This window comes from Carassius carassius, chromosome 1 (assembly GCF_963082965.1).
Source record: "Carassius carassius chromosome 1, fCarCar2.1, whole genome shotgun sequence".
In the NCBI taxonomy this organism is placed as follows: Eukaryota; Metazoa; Chordata; class Actinopteri; order Cypriniformes; family Cyprinidae; genus Carassius; species Carassius carassius.
The window spans coordinates 47,412,454-47,436,323 of NC_081755.1; the positions used below are offsets into that span (position 1 = coordinate 47,412,454).

At 38.1% G+C, this 23,870-nt stretch overlaps 1 protein-coding gene across 1 annotated transcript; it reads left to right on the plus strand.

Annotated features, from left to right (window-relative positions):
* Positions 1-3,839: 3,839 nt before the first annotated feature.
* LOC132153041 (sphingosine kinase 1-like) lies at positions 3,840-23,497 on the plus strand. The gene is made up of 5 exons (XM_059562180.1): positions 3,840-4,315; positions 17,398-17,547; positions 19,137-19,231; positions 19,318-19,433; positions 22,351-23,497. The coding sequence occupies exons 1-5, from the start codon at positions 3,853-3,855 to the stop codon at positions 23,069-23,071; spliced, it is 1,545 nt and encodes a 514-aa protein (XP_059418163.1). The 5' UTR covers positions 3,840-3,852; the 3' UTR covers positions 23,072-23,497.
* Positions 23,498-23,870: the final 373 nt, after the last annotated feature.

The following is a 23,870-nucleotide window of genomic DNA, read 5'->3' on the forward strand; positions in this document are numbered from 1 at the left end:
CGGACCTGTAGCACAATGTAAGATGGCTGGCGAAAAACCCTCCAGACACTTATTAAGGACATTCAGTGCATAGGGTAGAAGTTTGCTGCGTCAATGGGACAAACTGTGCATTGGAGAAGATGGAATACTACGCCGGAAAACAGCTACCTGAACTCAGCTTGTGCTGCCGGAAAGATATAAACAACGCGTATTGCAAGAGTTACATAGTAAAATGGGGCATCAAGGAGTGGAGAGGACAACGTCATTGATTGGAGACAGATTCTTCTGGCCAAAGATGCAGAGTGAAATTGAACATTTTGTGACCAGGAGTTGTAGCTGTTTAAAACAGAAGAAACCAAGCAGAGAAACCAGAACGCCACTCATGAATATTGTCACCACTCACCCATTTGAACTCATTTCCATTGACTTTCTGCTCCTGGACAGGAGTAAAGGAGGGTATGAATATATCCTGGTGATAATTGATTACTTCACAAGGTTTGCACAACTGTACGCCACCACATCAAAATCTGCAAAAACTGTCGCTGATTGAATATTCAATGACTATGCACTAAAATTCGGATTTCCCCAAAGGATTCATCATGACCAGGGAGCAGAATTCGAGAATCAGTTGCTTTACCATTTAAAAAAGAATTGTGGAATTGCAGGATCGCGAACAACCCCATATCATCCGCAAGGAAATGGACAGGTTGAACGTTTCAACCGGACATTACTTCAGATGTTAAAGACTTTGACAGAAACACAGAAGTCCAACTGGAAGGAGTCATTGAATAAACTTACCTTTGCTTACAACAGTACGCGATGTGAGGTTACTGGATTTTCACCATTCTATCTCCTGTTTGGTAGATCGCCAAGACTACCCGTTGACTTGATCTTTGGATTAGGAGCAGAGGAAGGGACTAGCGACCATAAGGAATACGCAAAGAGATGGAGGCAAGGAATGCAGGAAGCGTTTGAGATTGCCAAAGAGAACAGCAAGAAAACAGCAGAAAGAAACAAAAGGAACCATGAAGGTAAAGTGAGAAGCTCAGTGATGCACCCAGGAGATCGTGTTTTGGTGCGAAATCTCACACCCAGAGGAGGTACAGGGAAGCTTCGCAACCACTGGGAAGACACTATACACACAGTTGTTCGTCGAGTGGGAGAAAGAAGGCCCCGTTTATGAAGTCAAGCCGGAAGGTGGAAAGGGAAGATCAAGGGTTCTACACCGAAATCTCTTGTTACCGTGTGACGACATTTATTTTTGAAGGGGAGAGTGTGGTGGTCACAAAATATAAAATATATATGTAAATAATAGGTGAAATGTTATGTGTGTCAAGATGAGAGAATGTCTTTCTAAAATGTATTTTACACTGTTTATTATATTGACGATTAATGTTCCCTGCTCAATCGATCGGTGTTTGATTGTTTTCCCTTTGGGAGTGTTCGCCGGTTTGGGGAGGGGGCGCGCGCTGCTCAAACAATACACAGACTGATGATTGAAGCAGCAGCGGCTCCGTGTCCTGTGTATTATTTATACTTTTATCTCCCCTCATCAGGCGGTGAGGGTACTACATAGACGTTATTAAAACACAATCTGCTAGGTAGAAAATTACATTTCATTGTTAGTTTCCGGTTGGAGCTATCCCTTCGACCTTGTGGATAAACTCAATAGTAGTGCTTCACAAAATTATTCAGTTTCGAAGTGCTCTGAAACATCTCATGCTAATGACACTTGCTGGTCAAAATTGTGTAAATACAACAATAACGGACTAAATCATGCTTAAAACAGCTTTTAAACCCATTGCAAATGTTTTGTTCAAAGTATAAAACATTAAATGATATAATAATAATAATAAAATACCATTAAATATGAAGTGTCTGTTTAATATGTGGTTTTTAAAATATTTCATATTTATTTATTTCATGTTTATTTGGGCTTTATTTGTTTGTCAAGCTTATAAATAGATTCCTGTAAGAACTAATAATCATTATTTTTAATTGCACCAATGTCTCATTAAAAATGTCTACAAACTGATGAAATTTAGATCAGATCAAACCATAGATGCTGGTTCAATATTTCAAACAAATATGCACATAGCTTTTATATAGCCTACACAAACTGCAAAAAAAGTTTTTACCCCCTTCCTGTTTTTTTATTGTTTTTTTTAATATTTTTTATTTGTCACACTTTAAAGATTCAGATCATTAAACAATGAAGAAACACAAAGATTATATTATAAAGTTAGATTATAAAGATTACACAAAGATAGAGCAAAATGCAGTTTTGAAATAATGATTTCACTTATTAAGTGGAAAAAGCTTTCCAAACCTGCCTGGCCTTTGTGATAAAGTAATTTAAATAAGTAATCTAATAATCTCATAATGGTTGTGTGATGCTTTGCAGCAACAAATGCAATCAAGTGTTTGCAATAACTGGCAATGAGTCTTTCGTATCGCTGTGGATGAATTTTGGCCCACTCTTGTTTGCAGAATTGTTGTATTTCAGCCACATTGGAGGATTTTCGGTTTACGCAAACCAACGAGTAAAAAGACAGTATAAGTCATTATAATCAGTTATTATGTCCTCACTGGATGCTACAAATGCTTCATTTGTAAAGGTTTTTGTTGGTCTTGTCTCATCGCACAGGGACACGGCATTACAGTATCATGAGGAGCGTAACATTTCTGTCACACGCTTGAGATACTCGGCCAATCACAACACACTGGACAGCTGGCCAATCAGAGCACACTTCGCTTTTCAGAACAATGAGTTTTGTAAAAAAATCAACCTATTTCAGAAAGGCGGGGCATAGAGGAGAAACAATAATGTACAGTATGTGGAAAATAATGTGTTTTTTGAACCATAAACCACATTTAGCAGCATCATATGACCCCTTTAATTTAGTTTTTGTCGAGTCATTCAGAGGTGGACTTGCAGGTATGTTTGGGATCATTGTCCTGCTGCATAACCCAAGTGTGCTTGAGCTTGAGGTTAAAAAAAAAACTGATGGCCGGATGTTCTCCTTCAGGATTTTCTGACAGAGTACACAGTTCATGGTCGTCCAGGTCCTGAAGCTGAAGAAGCAGCACCAGACCATCACACCACCATCACCATGTTTGACTGTTGGTGTGATGTGTGATATATATATATATATATATATATATATATATATATATATATATATATATATATATATATATATATATATATATATATACACACACACACACACACACACACACACAACATAAGTAGCGTGAATGTATTTTATTTTATTTTCTGCATATTTTATTCATGAAAGAACTGTGATTAACCTCATTATTTTAGAAAGCTGAGTAGATATAATATATCATATTTTTTATATGTAGCCTATTATGGTAACTGATGTTGTTGATTGGATATGTGTTATTGTAGCAACATTGTTATACTGTAATAGTTTGATTAATATTGTAAATTAATGTTAATCTTGTCTTTATTAGCTATTATTTATTTCCCTTTTTATTTTTTTATTTTTATTTCAGTTATTTCAAGTAATCCGTATTTCCAAGTTTTGTTTTTTTCGTTCTTTTTTTCTTTTGGTTTAGTTGATCAATAATCTTTTTCTCTCTCTCTCTCTCTCTTATGTACCACGGTAGGTAAAGTGTTCATTCATTCATACAGGGTCATAGTATTTGTTCAGAGATCACAGTCCTCACACAGTTCAATCAGATCTCAGGAGTGTCCTGTCCTGAGTGTCCCGGTCACGCCCTTAGCCTCCGTTATTTTAATGTCATGCTACTTTTCCGTCACTAGGGAGAGATGTGAACTCTCTCTCCCGCGCGCGCGCGCGCACACACACACACACACACACACACACACACACACTCGTGCACATGTGTTTAAAGAGCGTCCCGCGGAAGCACGCACTCACTGCAGCACCGTCCCGCCGCGGGATGGATGAACCGGACGCGTCGCCTAGGCGGAACGGGTCCGCCGCGGGCGCGCGCATGCACGGTTTGTTCACGGACGCGGACACCGGGCGGCTCACAGTCGCGCTGACTCTGTCGGACAGCTGCCTGACGGTCCAGAGGATCGACTGCGCTTCACCGCCGGAGCACCTGGACCTGCGCGACTGTCTGGGGAGCCGCGCGCACCGGGGCGAGGCGCAGGGCGCGCAGCTCTGCGTGTATTTCTACCCGTACCGGCGCCGCTGGATGGTCTCGGCTCCGGTGCGCCAAAGGGACGAGCGGCGCTTTCGACTCGGCACGGAGGAAAGCGATGAGGACGCGAGCCTGCGCGAGGCGCAACGGTGGGCACGCGCCATCAACACCGCGCGGCGTCCGGAACACACGCACGGTGAGAAACCAACTTAATACGGAGTTCAGACTCTCGCTCACTCAATAGACAGGTGAAATTGATGCTTTTTCACAAGCGTGTTCGATAACACTTTGTAACAAGAACATCAACAAACACCCTGCTACAAAATCAAGCGATAAACAGAAACCATTACAGAAATCCCGATTTCCACGACAAATACCATAACAAACCATCAACTTAAAACCTTAAAAAACGGTTTCCTGTAGTGAGTTTCAGGACACATTCCATTAGGATTTACTGGATTTAACAAGCCACTAATAGAAGGCGACCAATTACCAGAGACCACAGTGTCCATTACAGTTTCCATTAAAACCAATCAAATTCCCATTATATTACACATTCTGTGATGGTTTCTAGTTTGTTAATTTTTTTCAGCAGGGACAGCTCTTTAAAAAAGAAGATTATGCTATAGCATGGTTATTTGCAGATATATCTTGATAATATGTTGAGGTTCACTGTCAGTGCCATGGTACAGAGATATGTTCGTCCTTCAGTGTTTGTATTTTGTTGTCTCTGTACCATGGCACTACCACAGTCCTTTAATAAACAGGCTAAATCCAGCTAACAAAATATGTTTTGTTAACATTATGCTCTAAATGTTTGACATGCCAGTTCCTTGCGTTCACACGCAGCTTCGCCTGCTCAGTGTGTGATGATGAGGTGTGACGGTTTGCCAGGAGGAAAATATGACAGCTAGATGACACGCTGAACTAGTCTGACCTGCTGCATGACAGCCGTTACTGTAATTAATGAGCTAAAGCTCTAAACCTGAAGTGTGTGTGTGTGTTTAACATCTGATGGAGACACACATGATCTTGCTGTGGTAGGATTGTGTAAGTGTGTGAGATGATGCTCAGATGTGAAGAGATGCTGAGAGTGTGTCACCCGCAGACATATGGGACACGTCCATCTCCATCTGTCCGCTCTCATGTCCACCACTGAGGGGTTTAACCCCGTGAAGCCTGACACGAAACAATAGTGGAAGAATTTACCGAACCTTTACACCAGAGAAATCTTCTCATGTGTGTCTTTTGTTGAGTATCACATGTGATTCATCAGGCTTTTATGGCTCATATAGTATAGTGAGAATATGGAGTGGGAAAAAAAGAGTAAAATTATATTTAAATGCTTGGTTTTATAAACAAAGATATGTAGTTTCAAAACATGTAATGCTATACAATACAGTGATACCTGGAGATAATAATAGTTCCTCAGAAGATCTGAGATGTTTTCGAGGTTTGGGAAGATCATTGCTTCACTGAGGAACAGTGAAAGTAAAGCTTCTGGAAACAAATACTCCTCAAAAGATTTCACAGCAAAAACACACATGAAGCACGAGCTGAAGCTGGACTTTGCACAATAACTTAAACTATCTAAACTATCAATCAGATGACAGATGGAATGTTGTTTGTGAAAGCCTAGAATTTGAGTTTAAGTATAGGCTTAAACTAATTTTACTTTGTATGAATGGTGTTTTAAAATCAAGCATCACTATTATGTTTTCTTTAGACAGTATCTAGTTGTTTTATGCAACAAGACAAAACTGTTCTGGCATCATTTAAGCAATAGAAGCATAAACCATTCAGCTGTTTTAATCTTTGAGCACATACAAATAGGACAGACTCTTCCTACAAGTTTGGTCTGATGACAGTTTCTCTGTTTGTGCTATAAAAGCTGAGTAATTTTCAATTGTGGGTGAACTTCTTCCTTAACACCTCGGTAAGAGGTTTGTTTGTCCTTGCACTTAATAATGAAAAGAATGAGCCAAACCAAATAACTCCTTACGGCAAACTATCTCTGCAAAGACATCAAAGAGTTCATAACAATGCATATTAATCTACGTACGTGCATATTTATGATGGTTGTAACCTCTGTATTTCTATACAGTTCTTTGAGTATTTCTGCAGCCTGAGACAGTTGTATTTATACAAAATTAAAGACAAAGATATCAGTGTCTGAGCTTTCTAGATATTGTAAATAGCTTTTGACTAAGTCTAAATTACTGTAAGATGTAAACAAGTTCAAGTACATTTATACAGTCTTTAAAAATGATAGTGTAATGATGCTGAAAATTCAGCTTTGAGCACAGAAATAAATTACATTCTAAAAGATATTCACATAGACGACAGCTATTTTGAAATCGTAAAAATATTTCACATTATTACTGATTTTACTGTATTTTTATCACATAATTGCAGCTTTGGTGAGTGCCTCTCTTGTGCATCCAGCGAGGGCCACTGGTGAGTTTAGTAGCAGTCATACAGTGTTCAGGTTCAGGCACATCATCTACAGCTCACAGACTCCGTCACACTGCAATCATATGTTTAATTGATGAGCTTATTCCAGCATGTGTGATCCGCAGCAGATGATAATACACTATTTAACAGAATACATATATTTTAAATGAGCCTCTTCTGTAAAGAGAACTGTCACATGTGAAGATGCCCAGAAAATAAATGCAAAACATGATTCATTGTTCTCTCTGAGAGCCGAGATGCTCAAACCGAAAGATGACCGCAGTGTAAACGGTATCTGGGGCTGTTTTTATGGCTGTGTTGTGTTATTGTCTTAGAGGTTTACAGTACTTCAATTGCAGAGGTGGGTAGTAACGAGTTACATTTACTTCGTTACATTTACTTGAGTAATTTTTTGGGGTAACTAATACTTTTCGGAGTATATTTAAAGATGGGAACTTTATACTCTTACTTGAGTAAATTTTTGGGGAAAAATCTGTAGGCTACTTTTACTTCGTTACTGTGGGCGACGCTCCTCTCGTTACTTTATCTTAATGCAATAAATGTTATAAATGCTTCAGTTTATTCCAAACGCGCCGTCTACTTTTCTCTGGGTAATGAGCGATGCCCATTCGTGAATGATTCATTCTTTTGAGTCAATTCTGTTCAAAGGCTTGATCAAACCAATTGGCAAACGAGTGAATTGGTTCATGAATCAGTTTGAATGAGTCGTTCAGTTCCCTGCCGCACGCGCTGAGCGTCTGAAGTGGTTTACTCGGAGTTGTAACGTTTAACATCAGCAGCGTTGAAAACGTGGCTGGAACTGCACTGAATTGAAAGCAAATCTGCAAAGGCCATTGCTTGCGATGGAGATCCTTATTAGATGAACACCGCGTGTGCTGTCTACTGTTCAACAGGTAATAACTTGGGCTACATTCGATTACAGTACACGATACCACTGTGACATTAGTTTGTTGTACGTGTGTGGCTTATAACAGAGGGGAGTCAAGAGATAGATGTGTTTATACAGCGCTGCGCATTATAACAAATCACACATGATTCTTTTGAGCTTATTAAAGCATTGGCCAATCAGAGGTGTTCCGATGAGTCATCGCTAAAATGCCGGTGCTTCCTTCACTCGCTCACTGACTGAATACCTCTTTCTGGCGAATTCTCTCGCAGGAACAACAAAGTGCAGATGTGTGTACGAATCTTTAATTAAGATATTGATTTCACAGTGTTTCAGTGATTTTATTGGGAGTTTCTCAAAGTGATTGAACTCTAGACTGTGAGTGAAAATGATCTTTAATAATGTAAATGTTATTTGCTCTCTTTCTGAACAATGAAAGATTAGTAGCAATATTTATATCACATTAACTTTCAATGTTAAATTCACATTTAATATAAAGTCAGTCATATTAAAAATATGTTATGGCATGACACCTAAATCTGTTACTTAAGTAAACAGACAGGGTTTTATAATAAATTACATAAATTGGAGTAAAGGCTGATGAAATATATACATTTATACACACACACATACATTACATACATTTTATCTATATATCTAAATAAAAATAGGCTCAGTATATATGACCCAAAGTAACTACTTGAGTAGATTTTTTTCCCGATACTCTTTTACTCTTACTCAAGTAACTATTCAAGACTAGTACTTTTACTTGAGTAAATATTTCTAGAAGTACTTTTACTTTTACTTGAGTACAGTTTTTGGGTACTCTACCCACCTCTGTTCAACTGAGATATTTAAAGAGGGCGTATTGTACATTATTTAATCATTTTAGGCCCACTTCTAATGTTTTTCTTTTTGCACATAAACAGTCAATATTTAGTTTTTTTTGTGATCCATTTCCCATCCTCTGCCCACGGTCTGTTAGTGAATCCATACTCCACACTGAACTGGAAATGCGATTCGCAGATCTCTGATCTGAATGAATGATTTGATGTGTCTTTCCAGGAGTAAGAGCGTGCAAATGATTGTTATCAGTCTGTGTGGAAGCAAAGTAATGTTTATGAGGAACCGGGTCGATACGGTGAATGCTTTCGAGGATAAAAACATTGGATTTGTCAAAGTTTGCAAGGCGACATCGTATCGTTGGCAGATATGTGTTTATTTGAGGGACCTAATAGCAAGAACTGTATGTACACAGTTATGTGTATGAAAAATAATTAGTACCTAATTATTATTAATAACTACTGGATGGACTGAAATTCACAAGTCATTCACAAATATATATATATATATATATATATATATATATATATATATATATATATATATGTATATATTTATATGTATATGTATATATTTATATGTATATGTATATATATATGTATATGTATGTATATATATATATATTTTTTTTTACTAAATGAGTAAATAAAAAAGTAAATAAAATTATTTATAAATAAAATAAAAAATTTAAATGAAATTGTATATTGTGATTGATAATAAAGCCATTTATATATACAGTATAAATTAAATTAAAATGAAATACATTTAAAATAAAATTACAATTATTAAGAAGCAAAAAAATGTTAAGTAGTAAAATAAAATAAATAGAAAAATATAAAAAATGTTAATAAATAAGAAAAATTATATATTGTATATTGTGATTGGCAATAAAACATTTAAAGCAACAAAAACTGTTGTTGTTTTTAAATAAGCATAACAAAGCTATTATAAGCAACATTAAGAATTTAAATAAAATCATTTACAAAACAAAATATTTTAGAAATGTAACGGATAAGTTATTTGTTTTTATTCCTCTTTTCTTCATGTTTTGTTGTATCTGATTGTTTGTTTGCGTTGTTTTGTATGTTTAAAAGAGAATAAACGAACAATTATAATCTGATTAAAAATGTAAATTAAAAATAAAATTAATGTCAATAAATAATTTATATTCTGATTATTTAAGATTTAATTAGATTGTTTTATAACACTAAGCATAACAATATTATTCATATATAAAATGATATATAATTTGTTTTCCAGTCCTTGTATTTTATATTTAGCCACCAGTTTAGTCAATTTAGTCAGTGGGTCTTTTCTCGTCTAAGTGGGCAGTTTGTAGTCCCAGTGAGTTAAGTTAAACAGATAAACAGTGAAAATGAGTCTGTCTCTTCCTTAGGCTTGCACAGTCAGCTCTCGAGCGCTCAGCTGCTAATCGTTTGCGTTGGTGCAGAGCTCAGGAGAGTGTCATTAGCTCGGCTCTGACTGAGCGTTTGCTGAAGATGCAGTTACTGAGAGACGGCTCGGCTCGGCTGCTGATGCTGGACACATCTGTGTGAGTTATTCCCTCAGGGACTCCAGCACAGAGTGTGTATGGATCTGTATCTTCAGGGAAAGCCTGAAGGGCCTCTAGTGTTTCATCTGCGCTGCCCTCTGACCTCTGACCTTTCCTCTGAGTGTCATGATGCTGTCAGGCTGCATCTGATCACACTCCCATGAGCCCCTCGGCCAAAACACGCCGCCCATCATTTATTGTACATCAGCTGTGTGTCACCAATCTACTGCGGAAAATCTGGAGTAACGTTTCATTTTCATGTGGTCTTAAACCCAAATTATTGTCTATATAAAACAGTTTTCTAGTTTTTTGTAGATGATTGAATGTATTGTTGCCAGGTACAATATACAGTATAATATTTAATTTTTTTTTTTTTTTTTAATGATTTAATTTAATTTAATAGAAATTTGTATATTTTATTTCCTTTATATTTCTATTGTATTTAATTTATTTTGAAAAAAATATTTAAAATGTTTCATGCATTAATTTTATAATGTAATATGTTTTTATTCTATCTATTTTTAAAATTATTGATTTAAAAAATGTTTAAATTTATTTTTTATATTTATTTTTTATTTATTTAAAACTTTAACGTGTTTATTTATTTAAATTTTCTTAAATTTATTTGGATTTTTTATATTTAAAATGTTTAATGTATTTAATTTATTTATTTTAAATTTAAAACTATTTATTTACATCTTTTAAAATGTCCTAATTTATATTTAAATGTATTTGTTCTATTTACATTTATAAATGTTTATAAATGTATTTATTTATTTATATTTACAATTATATTATTTTATTTAAATTACAATGTATTTATTTATTTATATTTAGAGGTATTTTATTTACATTTTTTATGTTTCATTTTAAAGTAAAATCAGCCATATATACTATTTTTTATGTGTATTTTTTTTTCTGACATTGATTTGATGCAGCTTAATTATGCATTTCACACACACACATAATCACAGTGATGACACATGCATTAATCCACATTACTGCTAAATTATATTCCACATGATTATTATTCAAATAATCGTCTGATTAACGAGCTGAGGGTTAATGTCTCTGGTTTGGAGGCTTTAACAATCAGTGCCAGTCAAGCGTCAGTGTTCATGATAACAGCGTTTCAGCTCTCCAGCTTCATATTTCATGATGAATGTGTTCTCAGGCGTTTCAGATGTTGATGGATGAGAGTTATTTTACTCAGCCTCCATCTCTTACAGCAAGGTCAGTGAGACTTCAACACAAAGAAGGGCCTTCTTGTTTCATCTGTCTATAACTCTGGTGCTCGTTTCTCTAAAGAAAGTCGTTTACGCCGCTGAATGATGTTTTGAAGCCTGGTTATTGTCAGCATGCAGCGGTCTCACAGACACACAAAGACATTCATTACACAAGGACACGCTGAAACACACTACATCGACAGTGACTGGAGCTGCTGAGCTGCTTTAGTTTTCATGTGACAGCATTCATATATATATATTCCACTAGTGCTCAAAAGTTTGAAGTCTCTTCTGCTCACCAAGGCTGCATTTATTTGATCAAAAATACTGTAAAATAATAAAATATTATTACAATTCATTATAAGTGTTTTCTAAGTAAATATATGTTCAAATGTAATTTATTCCTGTGCTCAAAGATGCATTTTCTGCATCATTACTCCAGTCTTCAGTGTCACATGATCCTTCAGAAATCACTCTAATATCATATCATTTATACATAGTAACAGTGATATGTAATGTAATGTAATAATGTGGCAATGGTATATAATGGTGTATAAGTATATATTCTGATTCTGATTTTGTGGACCGAATTTCTTGAAAGATACAGTTTTTGATAAAAAAGGCACTTTATAATAGATATATTTTGATGTGAGGATCGATCCATTCAGTACAACGTCAGTATCGAAAGTCTCGATACTTTAAGATCGATCCGCCCGTCCCTGGGGTGCGTTTTAAACCATATTAAACTTCGGAGTGCACACGGACAGATGGTGGCAGTCACGGGGTGTGAATACTGAACTAAGTTCTCTTTCATGTCTTATTGCACTTGAACCGTGAAACACACACGAGTTACAGAAACAGTGGGTTATGTCTGTGAAAGTAAACAGCTGGGAAATAAATCTCATGTTTATTTGAGATCTGTGTGGCAGCAGTGTAATATACAGTAAATAAATCATTAAATCCACTGCTCTGTTGTCTCCTCTGAGGCTGTTCTGTGCTCGTCTGTGCAGCCAGAGACAACATTAGCATGTTTAGCTCAAACTTTCACCATGTCTTTAGAGATGCTACACCACTGTCGCTTGCAAAATTAAAATGACGGCACTTTGGGTGGAAACTTACAGATTAAGGGGCTGTAATATTATAATGAGATCCATTCTGTGTCACTAGGGGAGCGAAAGCAGATACGCTGTTGATTTCATTTATTTATTATTCTTCACAAGCTTGCAGAAAAAGACTCACCAAAACAAAGTTACTGGGTTGTCCTTTTTCATGTTCCCTGGGTTGGCAGCTGCACCTGGGCCCTGATTATTGCACTTCAACAGAAACAAGTCAGATTTTACAACAGATGTCAGTTTTAAAGCATCTAAATACAGACTTCCTGTTTCCTGCCGTTTGGTTTTGTCGTGAAATATGACCTGTTTTTGACAGGTTTGGTGAGATGCATGGAGAAGTCTTCGGATACTTGTGGTTTTGTGTTTGGATAGATTGAGGTGTTTGTCCTGGCACGCACACACACACACACACTCGGTATCTCCTCAGCATATGTTCACAGTTCAGCAGCTGTGATGCTGAGAGCTCCACCAGTGTGAGAAATGAAGCACACATTCATCTCTCTCTCTCTCTCTCTCTCTTTCAGTAAAAATAGATGTCTATTTGTGGAATCGCAGACATGCTCTTTCTTTGTTGTTCTTTGGTTTTGGATGTAAAACCATTACTTCAGTTTAAGCTTTAAAACTTTGTGCGAGACTCCAGACAGCTCAGATTTACAGCTAATCACATTTAACCTCCAAATGAAGGAAAACCACACCAGCCAAGGGCAAACGACAACATCTCATTGTGTACTTTATCATTTGATTTGTTTCTGATGGCTACTTGTAATATTTGTCAGGTTTCTTGTGCTAAGAAAGCTTATTTTTCCTTGGACAAATGTGCCCCTCCATCACACCAACAGAATTAAATGTGCATGGTTATTATGTAAATGAATCATGAATATTTATGAAGAAATATATGCTATATAATATTTATTGTATTACTAAATATTATTTATTAATATTGTTTTTATTAATATTTTATAATTTTATTCATTAATAATGTATTAATTTATTAAAAATGTATTTATTTTAGCCACTTCATTTAATGTTTTATTAATTATTTTTATTATTTTACTTTATTTTCTTTCTATAAACTTGAAAGATATATTTAATTAATTAAAAAATATATAAAAATTTTAATTCATTGTATTACAGTATGTGCTTATTTTATTTGTTTAAAATATTTTGTACAAATACATTTATATATATATATATATATATATATATATATATATATATATATATATATATATATATATAGTTGTCATGCATAATATAACAACTAGTTATATAATAATATATAATAACTAGTTTAAATCTACTAATGTACAGCAGGCTTTTAAATATTTTATTATTATTTTTATTTTTTTTTACTGCTATTTTGTTCTTGATTTAATCAGTTCAGATGAAAATAGAAAGTACTAGTATGAATACATATTTAGAATTAAAAGCTTTTTAGGTGATTTAATGATTATAATGATTGTATTGTGATATAAATATATTTATTTATAAATAAATAAACTGGGAATGTTATAAAATGCCTTCCTTTCATTAAATGAGTAATGTTGTAGCTTGGTTCCCTGCGTAGTCAGCAGTGTAGTGTGTAGCGGGTCTGTTTTGATGGTGTTCCTGTGTGGAGCTGGAAGTCTCTGCAGGTTTGCTGTGATTTCAGGCCTGAGGTTGATGACGCTGTCAGAGGCTCCGCTGCTAATTAGAGAGTGTCAGTGTGAATCTGCCGCTGAATGTTAATCAGTCTCATTGTGAAAGCGCTGACACTGAGTGTGCGTGGCTGTTGTTTTGTGAGTTTGTGAGCGCTGGCATTGATGCGTGTGATTCGACACCCGCAGGAGCTCATTACAGCCCTGAGCCCCAGAGGATTCTGGGATATGGATGAAGCTCAGGTTAAACAAGCTCCTGCTGCTGCTGGATGTGAACCTCTCTCAGTCCACAGGAAGTGGCAGAGATCATTTACTAATGCAATAGGTCAAGCACTGCACTGATTTTTACCAGCGTTAAATGATCTGGAGCAGTGTCACCAAAAGCTTTGAGATGCTTATTGTCTTTATAAAACCATTGCATTGCTTTTTATAGATGATTTAAATGTATTATAATTGTGAATCACAATATACAGTAATATTCTTTCAAACAATTTGTGTTAAAGTATATTCTTTTTTGCATTCGTTTGTGTTATTATTGTCAGTTTGGATGAATCACAGAAGCAGTGCTCATGAATCATTTGTGTTGTAGTGAAACTTTACCATTTGAGAACAGAAACGCTCTCAGATTAATGCATCACAGAATCCAGGCAAACCGCATCTGTTTGGGTCTCATTTGGGAGTGTGTAGCATTAGCGCTGCCATCTGTTAGCTGTGTTCCCACCCGAGGCCCCGCACACTTTTTATGATATTTGTCAAACATAAAACCTCTTAAAGAGAATTAAAATCATGTTTTCAGCAGCTGATTAAAACCTCCTGCAGCACAGATATTAAAACAAACAAACCAACGGAAAATGAGTTCAGCAGGACAATCTGACAAATCTAAAAATATCTAATTTTGAATTAAATTGTTTCTTTGTAAATTTTATACGAATGCATTTCTTCCAAGTTCTGTTCCTGTGGGAGCGTGGGTTCAGTTCCCAGGGAACACACTTACTGATAAAAGAATGTATAGCCTGAATCCACTGTAAGTCGCTTTGGATTAAAAAAAAAAAGAAAAAATCTAAATACATATGTAAAATAAGTATTAAATATTAACCCATCCAAGTTCACCCAGAGCAGTGGACAAGCACACACACACACACACACACACACACACACACACCCAGAGCAGTGGACAAGCGCGCGCGCACACACACACACACACACACACTGTGAGCACACCCAGAGCAGTGGACAAGCGCGCACACACACACACACACACACACTGTGAACACACCCAGAGCAGTGGACAAGCGCGCACACACACACACTGTGAGCACACCCAGAGCAGTGGACAAGCGCGCACACACACACACACACACACACTGTGAACACACCCAGAGCAGTGGACAAGCGCGCACACACACACACACACACACACACTGTGAGCACACCCAGAGCAGTGGACAAGCGCACACACACACACACACTGTGAGCACACGCAGAGCAGTGGACAAGCGCGCGCACACACACACACACACACATACACACACTGTGAACACACCCAGAGCAGTGGACAAGCGCGCACACACACACACACACACACACTGTGAACACACCCAGGGCAGTGGACAAGCGCGCACACACACACACACACACACACACACACACACACACTGTGAACACACCCAGAGCAGTGGACAAGCGCACACACACACACACACACACACACACTGTGAACACACACCCAGAGCAGTGGACAAGCGCGTGCGCGCACACACACACTGTGAACACTCACTCGGAGCAGTGAGTAGTGAACAAGCGTGCACACACACACACACACACACACACACACATACCCAGAGCAGTGGACAAGCACACACACACACACACACACACACACACACACACACACACACACACTGTGAACACACACACACACACACACACACTGTGAACACTCACTCGGAGCAGTGAGTAGTGAACAAGCGCGCACACACACACACACACACACACACACTGTGAACACTCACTCGGAGCAGTGGACAAGCGCACGTGCACGCACACACACACACACACACACACACACACACTGTGAACACTCACTCGGAGCAGTGAGTAGTGAACAAGCACGCACTCACACACACCCCCCCAGAGCAGTGGACAAGCGCGCACACACACACACTGTGAATACACACACACACTGTGAACACACACCCAGAGCAGTGGACAAGCGCACGTGCACGCACACACACACACACACACACACACACACACTGTGAACACTCACTCGGAGCAGTGAGTAGTGAACAAGCGCGCGCGCACACACACCCCCCCAGAGCAGTGGACAAGCGCGCACACACACACACTGTGAATACACACACACACTGTGAACACACACCCAGAGCAGTGGACAAGCGCACGTGCACGCACACACACACACACACACACACACACACACACACACACTGTGAACACTCACTCGGAGCAGTGAGTAGTGAACAAGCGCGCGCGCACACACACCCCCCCAGAGCAGTGGACAAGCGCGCACACACACACACTGTGAATACACACACACACACTGTGAACACACACCCAGAGCAGTGGACAAGCGCACGTGCACGCACACACACACACACACACACACACACACACACTGTGAACACTCACTCGGAGCAGTGAGTAGTGAACAAGCGCGCGCGCACACACACCCCCCCAGAGCAGTGGACAAGCGCGCACACACACACACTGTGAATACACACACACACACACACACACTGTGAACACACACCCGGAGCAGTGAGCTGAAGCACCTGGGGATCAGTTGGGGGTTGTGTGCCTTGTTCGAGGGTCTCACCTCAGTCGTGGTATTGAAGGTGGAGAGAGCGCTGGGTAGTAACTCCCTGCACAGATGATACCTGCCGGACCGGAGACTCAAACCCATGACCTTCGGGTTACAAGTCCAACTCTATCCATTAGGCCACTGCCCCTCGACAATCAGTAATCTAAAAGAAAACAAATAAGCACCAGATATGAGTAAAAATGAGCATAAGGCTTAGTACCCTCAGTAGAAAATACATCATCACATGGTTAAAACATGAATTTTCAAGACTTTACCAGTGAAATTTAGCATCATACTTGCATTTATTTTATTTAATGTTTAATTTATATTTTATTACTTCATCTATTTATATATTTAAAATTTATAATATATTTTATATTTGCTGTGAGTAATTTTTTTAATTATTTGATACATTTTTTATTTAAATTTTATTATTTGAAATTTTATTTCACATGAGTTCAGGATCAACTCCAGCACTCAGACACACAACATTTAACATGTAAATGGTTTTATTATTTTATTATATTTTTATAATCCATTTTTTTTTCTTATATTAAATTCAGATATTATTTTATGTTTTTATTTTATACTTGATTATTTTAATTGTTTTATTTTTTTTATTATAATTTTTTTTTTATATTAAATGATTCCTGCACTCAAACACAAAACGTTCATTTATATGGTTTTTATCCTGTATGTAAATGTGATTCTCTCTCTCTCTGTCAGGTTTGTTGTTCTCTGAGGTCCGTCGACCGTGTGGCGTGATGGTATTGGTCAATCCTCAGAGTGGGCGTGGCCAAGCCATGGCTCTCTATAACAGCCACGTTCAGAGGATGCTCACCGAGGCAGATATACCACACACGCTCTTCATCACAGGTGTGTAAAACACACACACACACACACACATCTTAGAAACAGTGAAAGTTAATGGGGTCCAAAGTTGTTAGGCTCCCAGCGTTCTTCAAAGTATGTTCTTTTGTGTTCTTCAGGCTGAAAAAGGCAATGATAAAAAAGTAAAAGATGACAGATTTATCATTTTGGACTCTTTCTGGTTACTAGCTTATTAAGTAACTTCAATTATCCTTCCCAGCATATTTTTCCTCAGACTGTGACAGTAGTCGATCTGTCTTTATACTCAGGTGACAGCTTCATTCAGAAGTCTCTCGATTAGTCCGAGAGCAGATGAAGAGCTTCAGTGTCAGAGCATGAACTCAGAGTGACCTCGGACAGAGAAACACACTCACATCTGTGTGTGACGGGTCTGTTTATACATCATCAGTGAATGTGAAGAGTGTGTGTGTGTTGTTAGACGTGTGTCTGCACATTAGATGAGCATGATTTGCTCTGCCCTTTGTCTTCCCAATGGTTGAATAGAACAATAGATGTAAAGACGGATCGATGAAATGATGGATGAGGGACAGATGGATGGATGAAGGGACGAATAGAGAATTATTTTCATGACAATTAAAACCATTTAACCCTGCAAACTGTTTCCTGTTGAATAAACACATATGTGTTGGCATCACTAGCCTCGTGGGTAGTGTACTGACATATAGAGCTGTTGCATTTCAGGCGTCCCGGGTTCGAGTCTGGCTTGTGGACCTTCTTCTCTCCCTCTTCACTTACTGTTTCATATACTGTCCTAAAAAGGAAAAAAAACACAATTCTTTAAACACACACACATGTATTACAGTAATGGGATTCTGGGCATGCGGTGCTTAATTGTCATGAAACTATTAATAATAGTAATAGAAGTCTCTTCTGCTCACCAAGGCTGTATTTTTATGATCAAAAATACAGTAAAATGGTGAAATAGTATTACAAATTCTACGTGAACGTATTTTAAAATGTCATTTATTTCTGTGATGTAAAGCTGAATGTTCAGCATCATTACTGCAGTCTTCAGTGTTGCTGCTTAAGAAACATTTCTGATTATTACCGATGTTGAAAACAGGTTTTCATATTGAAATATTTTAATATATATCGTAACAATAATATTTTTAGGGGGGAATTTTCTTGACACTTTATTTTTCAGGATTCTTTGATGATCAGAAAGTTCAAAAGAAGGTCATGTATTTGAAATAGAAATCTTTTGTAACATTCTAAATGTATTTACTCTTGATTTAGTTTAACCTGATGTACCAAAATAACTAAAACAGAAATAAATGTAATATAAACTATATAGACATATGTAAGACAAATAAATATGAATGAAAGAATAAATAAACAAAGGTCGCAAAACTTTAAAATAAAACAAAAGATATCAAAATAAATCTAATTCAAAATATTAATACAAACAGCATATCAATGATGCTAATAACCACTGAGTGTATATGAATGTGATGCGGTCAGATCTCTCTCAGCAGGTCTGTCAGCTCTTCTTGTTAAGATCGAACAGAAGAGTCTGTTGTATGAGAGAGAGAGTGTGCTAAGGGCTCACGGGACGGGTATCTGTGATCTTACAGAGCGTCAGAATCACGCGCGGGATCTGGTGCGGAGCGCTGACCTGACGCAGTGGGACGCTCTGCTCATTCTGTCTGGAGACGGGCTGCTGTTTGAGGTCTGTGCAGCTCGCTTCTGTCCGTCTGTCTGTGTGTGTGTGTGTTGTGCATTCAGCTCATGTAAGTGTGTGTGTGTGTGTTTTAGGTAGTGAACGGTCTAATGGAGAGGAAGGATTGGGAAAAGGCCATCCAGACTCCTCTGGGAATCCTCCCCGGAGGTTCAGGAAATGCACTGGCTGCGTCTGTCCATCACTACACACGGTGAGCCAATCAAAGCGAAGAGAACCGCCCACCACTCCGTCTGATTGACATGTGAAGAGACCAACCGCATTTAGATCCTTTACATGATGTTTAGAGACCATGACATATGAAAGCTTAGATTACAACTCTGGCCAATGGCAATAAATTCTGGCCAATAAGAAATATACTGTTGTTATTATTATTTCAATGAATGAATCGAATTAAATTTATTTAAATGGTATCAAATCCAATATTAAATATCTGGCCAATACTAATAAATTATGGCTAATTAAAAAAATAATAATAATTCAATTAATAATTGAATATAAGTTGTAAGAAATCTGATATTAGTGTTCCAGTGCCAGTCAGCTATGGCAAATGATAAACAAAACACTAAAACCTTTCAATTTAAACATTGAATAATTTTAACAAATTATTTATTTTAAATGTCACATAATATTATTTACATTTTATGAAATTCAGTATTCAAATTCAGACCAATAAAATTATGGCCAGTATTACAATACTGTTTGTATATAAAATTCAAATTAAACTCCAAAAGGTCCAAAAAAAAAAAAAAATCTATTAATTAAAAATTTTTATATATATTTTTTTATTAATTTTGAATCAATTTACATGAATGCACACATTATTCATTTTCAAAAAAAAAATTTTTTTTTACAAACTTATTCATTTGCCTGTGTTTTGAAGTTTAGTTTAGAAAATAATCTGAATATGCATCCACAGTTACAAGACCAAAACATCCCTAATATACAGTATTGTGCATTTCTATTTGATATCTCAGTCATTTATCATTGAATGTCTTAAAAGAAAACTCATTAAAATATGACTCGATGCCATAAAAACTGCAACGTGGTTCTTCGGGAGTGTTTCCCAGTGGACCGACATAAACTGAATAAACTACTTCAAATAAAGTAAAGCATGTGGTTTTCAGAAAGTATGTGTTTTCTGGATCTCTGATCTAGAGTCTGTGTTCATACAAAAGCAGAATAGACCTCGTTTGGTTCAGTGATCTCCATTAAACTCAACTGTTGCGGTTTCGTTTAGATGTTCAATTTAAAGTTTGCGAGAGTCATTATTCCAGTCGTTAGCGCGCGCTTCTGAGAGCTGAGTCTCTGAGGGGTTAAACTCAGAATTGCTTTGAACTAAAGAATAAAAGTTCGCTTCTGCTGAGAGAGGAAAAACAAAACAAAAGGATGCATTCATAGGCGCCGATACCGTGGGTGCTCCGGGACTCGAGCACCCACGGAAAATACCGAGCACCCACGGAAAATGAGCACCCACGTGTGCCAGTGCCAGACTGCCAGTAGGCTACATTTATTTAAAATTAAACATTGCAGTCGGCTCTATGAAGCGTCTGCCACACTATGATTGGTTATGTTGTTGTCAGTGACATAACCAGTCGCGTGCATGTTCCATATCCTATCCACCAATCACAGCGTTTCTGAAAACGTCCCATCCCCCACTATACAGTGCCGTGCGAGTATGTAATCATTTACTGCTTTCCGTAATCACTAATCATTAATCAGACTAAAATGGACAGATTTGTTATAAAAAAAACTGCACTGAAGATTTCGGTTTATTTTCTACATTTTGCTTTGGTTAGATTAGGTTTAGATTAAGGGTTGTTTTCTTATATTTTGTTCTTTCCTTTGGCGCCGCTTTCGTTCTTTTCCCATTTTATTGTTTGTTTGTTTACATTTTCACCTTGTTCATAGCGCACATTATTACTGTTATTTTACTGGATCTAGTGGCTTTGGCTTTTTGTGAATAAACGTCCAGTATTTTTTCTCTTTCAAAGTTTTGTCTGTCATGTTCTTCCACCTCATTTCATACCCAGCAGTACGTTAATATGTAAATGTTACGGTACATTCCCTAGACTCCTTAAAGTTCGTAACAGGGTTTAAAAGGGAACATTTTTCTGCTCAAGTATAGGCCTATATACGGTTTAAAAGAGGAAAAACTAATGGACACAAAAGTAGCCTACTTTTGGACAGAATACGAGTTCTTTGTTAAATACATAAAATAAAAAATATATTTTTTAGCCTATATGAATAATGGATTCGAAACCTCAAAGAAAAGCCATGCCACTATCAAAAGAAACCTCGAAACATAAATGAGGTAGACATTCCCAGAAACTCATTATTTTAGTCGCAACAATCGGTTAATGGAAACGCTGTCCTTTCGCAATAGTTTTTTAATCAATATTTACAAAACATTAATTTCCCAAGAAGCTGAACGCATTAGCGGTTACGTGTCAGTTAAACTTTTCATCTCCAATCCTGTTTGTATTTTTGAGAAGTGACGCTGTTGTGTGTGTTTGTATCGGCCGCTGTCCATTAGCCTAAGGTTCTGAAATGCAATATTTTTTGAATAGCCTAGTCTATTTTTTTTATTTTTTAAATGGCGTGCGCCCTTGAGCACCCACGGAGAAAAACATAAATCGGCGCCTATGGATGCATTAATGACTCACTAATGACTAATGACTCGCATCCGATGCTTCAGAGAGCAGGGTTTTCAGGTGACCAGAGCAGCAGATAACATGAAACACTCGATCTCTGGAGAAACACGTGGACTTTAACCTCATTAATGACTCATTTCTATTCATGAAGATGAAGCACATTCATTAGTACTCGACTCACCCGAGAAATGATTGAACACCCGCGTACTTCAGCTCAAAATACCCGCTCACATCCCGCGTTTGGCTGTTGGACGTTTAATAATGAAGCACAAGCGCCTTCTACTGGTTAAAACAGAACACTGTGCTTACTCAAAATACTGATAGTCTACTATAGCAGTATTTAAATAATGCTAAAGTAACACTGTTATGGAGATGTTTTATAAACAGCTAATAACAAGGTTGCTGGTGCTCGTCAGTGCAGTGGTGTTTGTGTTTGTGTGTGCTTGTTCTCTGCAGCGCGTCTCCGGTGTGGGGTGAAGATCTGCTCACCAGCTGTGGCTTCTTGCTGTGTAAGGGTCTGGTGTCTAGCCTGGACCTAGTCTCCATCCGTCTGTCGTCCGGTGCTCGTGTCTTCTCCTTCCTGTCTCTGGCCTGGGGCTTCGTGGCTGACGTGGACATCGAGAGCGAGCAGTTCCGGCAGATCGGAGCGCTGCGCTTCATGCTCGGCACGATGCTGCGCCTGGCCTCCTTACGGGTCTATCAGGGAAAACTGGCCTTCCTGCGGGCCGAGAGCAAGAGCGGACCGGACTCCGCGAGCTTTCCCCCCGCCGACAGCCGGCTGCCCGACCACCTGCTCGCCCCGCTAGAGCAGCCCGTCCCGCGGGACTGGACGCTGGTGGAGGAGCGGGAGTTCGTCCTGGTGCTCGCCATGTTCCAGTCGCACCTGAGCGAGGATCTGCTGGCGGCTCCGGACGCACGCGCCGACGACGGGCTCATCCACCTGTTCTACGTGACGGCGGGAATCTCGCGCGCGGCGCTGCTGCGGCTCTTCCGGGCCATGCAGAGCGGGACGCACCTGGACTGCGGCTGCGCACACCTGGTCTACCGGCGCGCGCGAGCGCTGAGGCTGGAGCCGCTGAGCTCGGCGGGCGTCATGACGGTGGACGGGGAGCGCGTGGAGTACGGGCCCGTTCAAGCGCAGGTGCACAGAGGAGTGGCCCGCGTCATCTCCGCGTGAACCAGCTACAGCCGTTTAAGGGCCAGATTAGAATTAGAGCGCAATTCCATCACTCTGCCAGTGATTTACCAACAATGCGCACTTTTAGTTGCTAATTCTTCACTGCGCGGGCTAACATAACTGTTTTTACGCCAAAAGACGGTTTACGCTGGCGGAAGCTGTTAGTAAATCTGGCCTTTAAACGGAAAATCCTTTACCTGAAGCAACCGCACAATCCTGACTGGCTGCCGTTAAACTTGAATTTAATGTTCGTTCGTTTGTTTTATTGAGGAATTGTAATTTTGAGTGAATCTCACGAAACGAGGTGTCCCCCAAAATCAAAAGGAAAAACGGGAAATTAAATGAAATACTTTGTGGTTACAAGATTGACTGTTTTTACATTGACATTGTTTCCCTGACATAAATGTGCATAATTAAAAAATGCAAAAAAAACCTGCAAATTTGTGTTTCAAAAAAATATTAATTTTCTTAGATTTTTGGGATGAAATCTGAACTTGAGCCGGTTGAGAGTCATCACTCCTGATGCTTGTTCATCTGAAAACATGTCTAGGTCGCATTTCACCCCACACAAAACAAGAAAAAAAATATTTTGCATTAGAAAAATGTAATGTTTTTACAAGTTTACATTAATTTTCCTGACAGTTAAACATATTAAACTAAACTAAATTTTTTATTGAAAAATACCACAATGAAACGTATTCATGTGATCTACAAAATAAGGTTGATTTTCTTTATGCAAACAAATAAACTGATAAAATACATATTTATTTTATTTGCCTTATGAGGTGAAATATGAGCC

What these genes read in the sequence shown, in the direction of transcription:
- LOC132153041 (XM_059562180.1), top strand. Translation starts at nt 3,853, where the DNA reads ATGTGTTTAAAGAGCGTCCCGCGGAAGCACGCACTCACTGCAGCACCG. An exon ending in GCGTCCGGAACACACGCACG is followed by an intron (nt 4,316 to 17,397) that starts GTGAGAAACCAA and finishes TCTCTCTGTCAG; the next exon opens with GTTTGTTGTTCTCTGAGGTC. An exon ending in TCTGTCCATCACTACACACG is followed by an intron (nt 19,434 to 22,350) that starts GTGAGCCAATCA and finishes TGTTCTCTGCAG; the next exon opens with CGCGTCTCCGGTGTGGGGTG.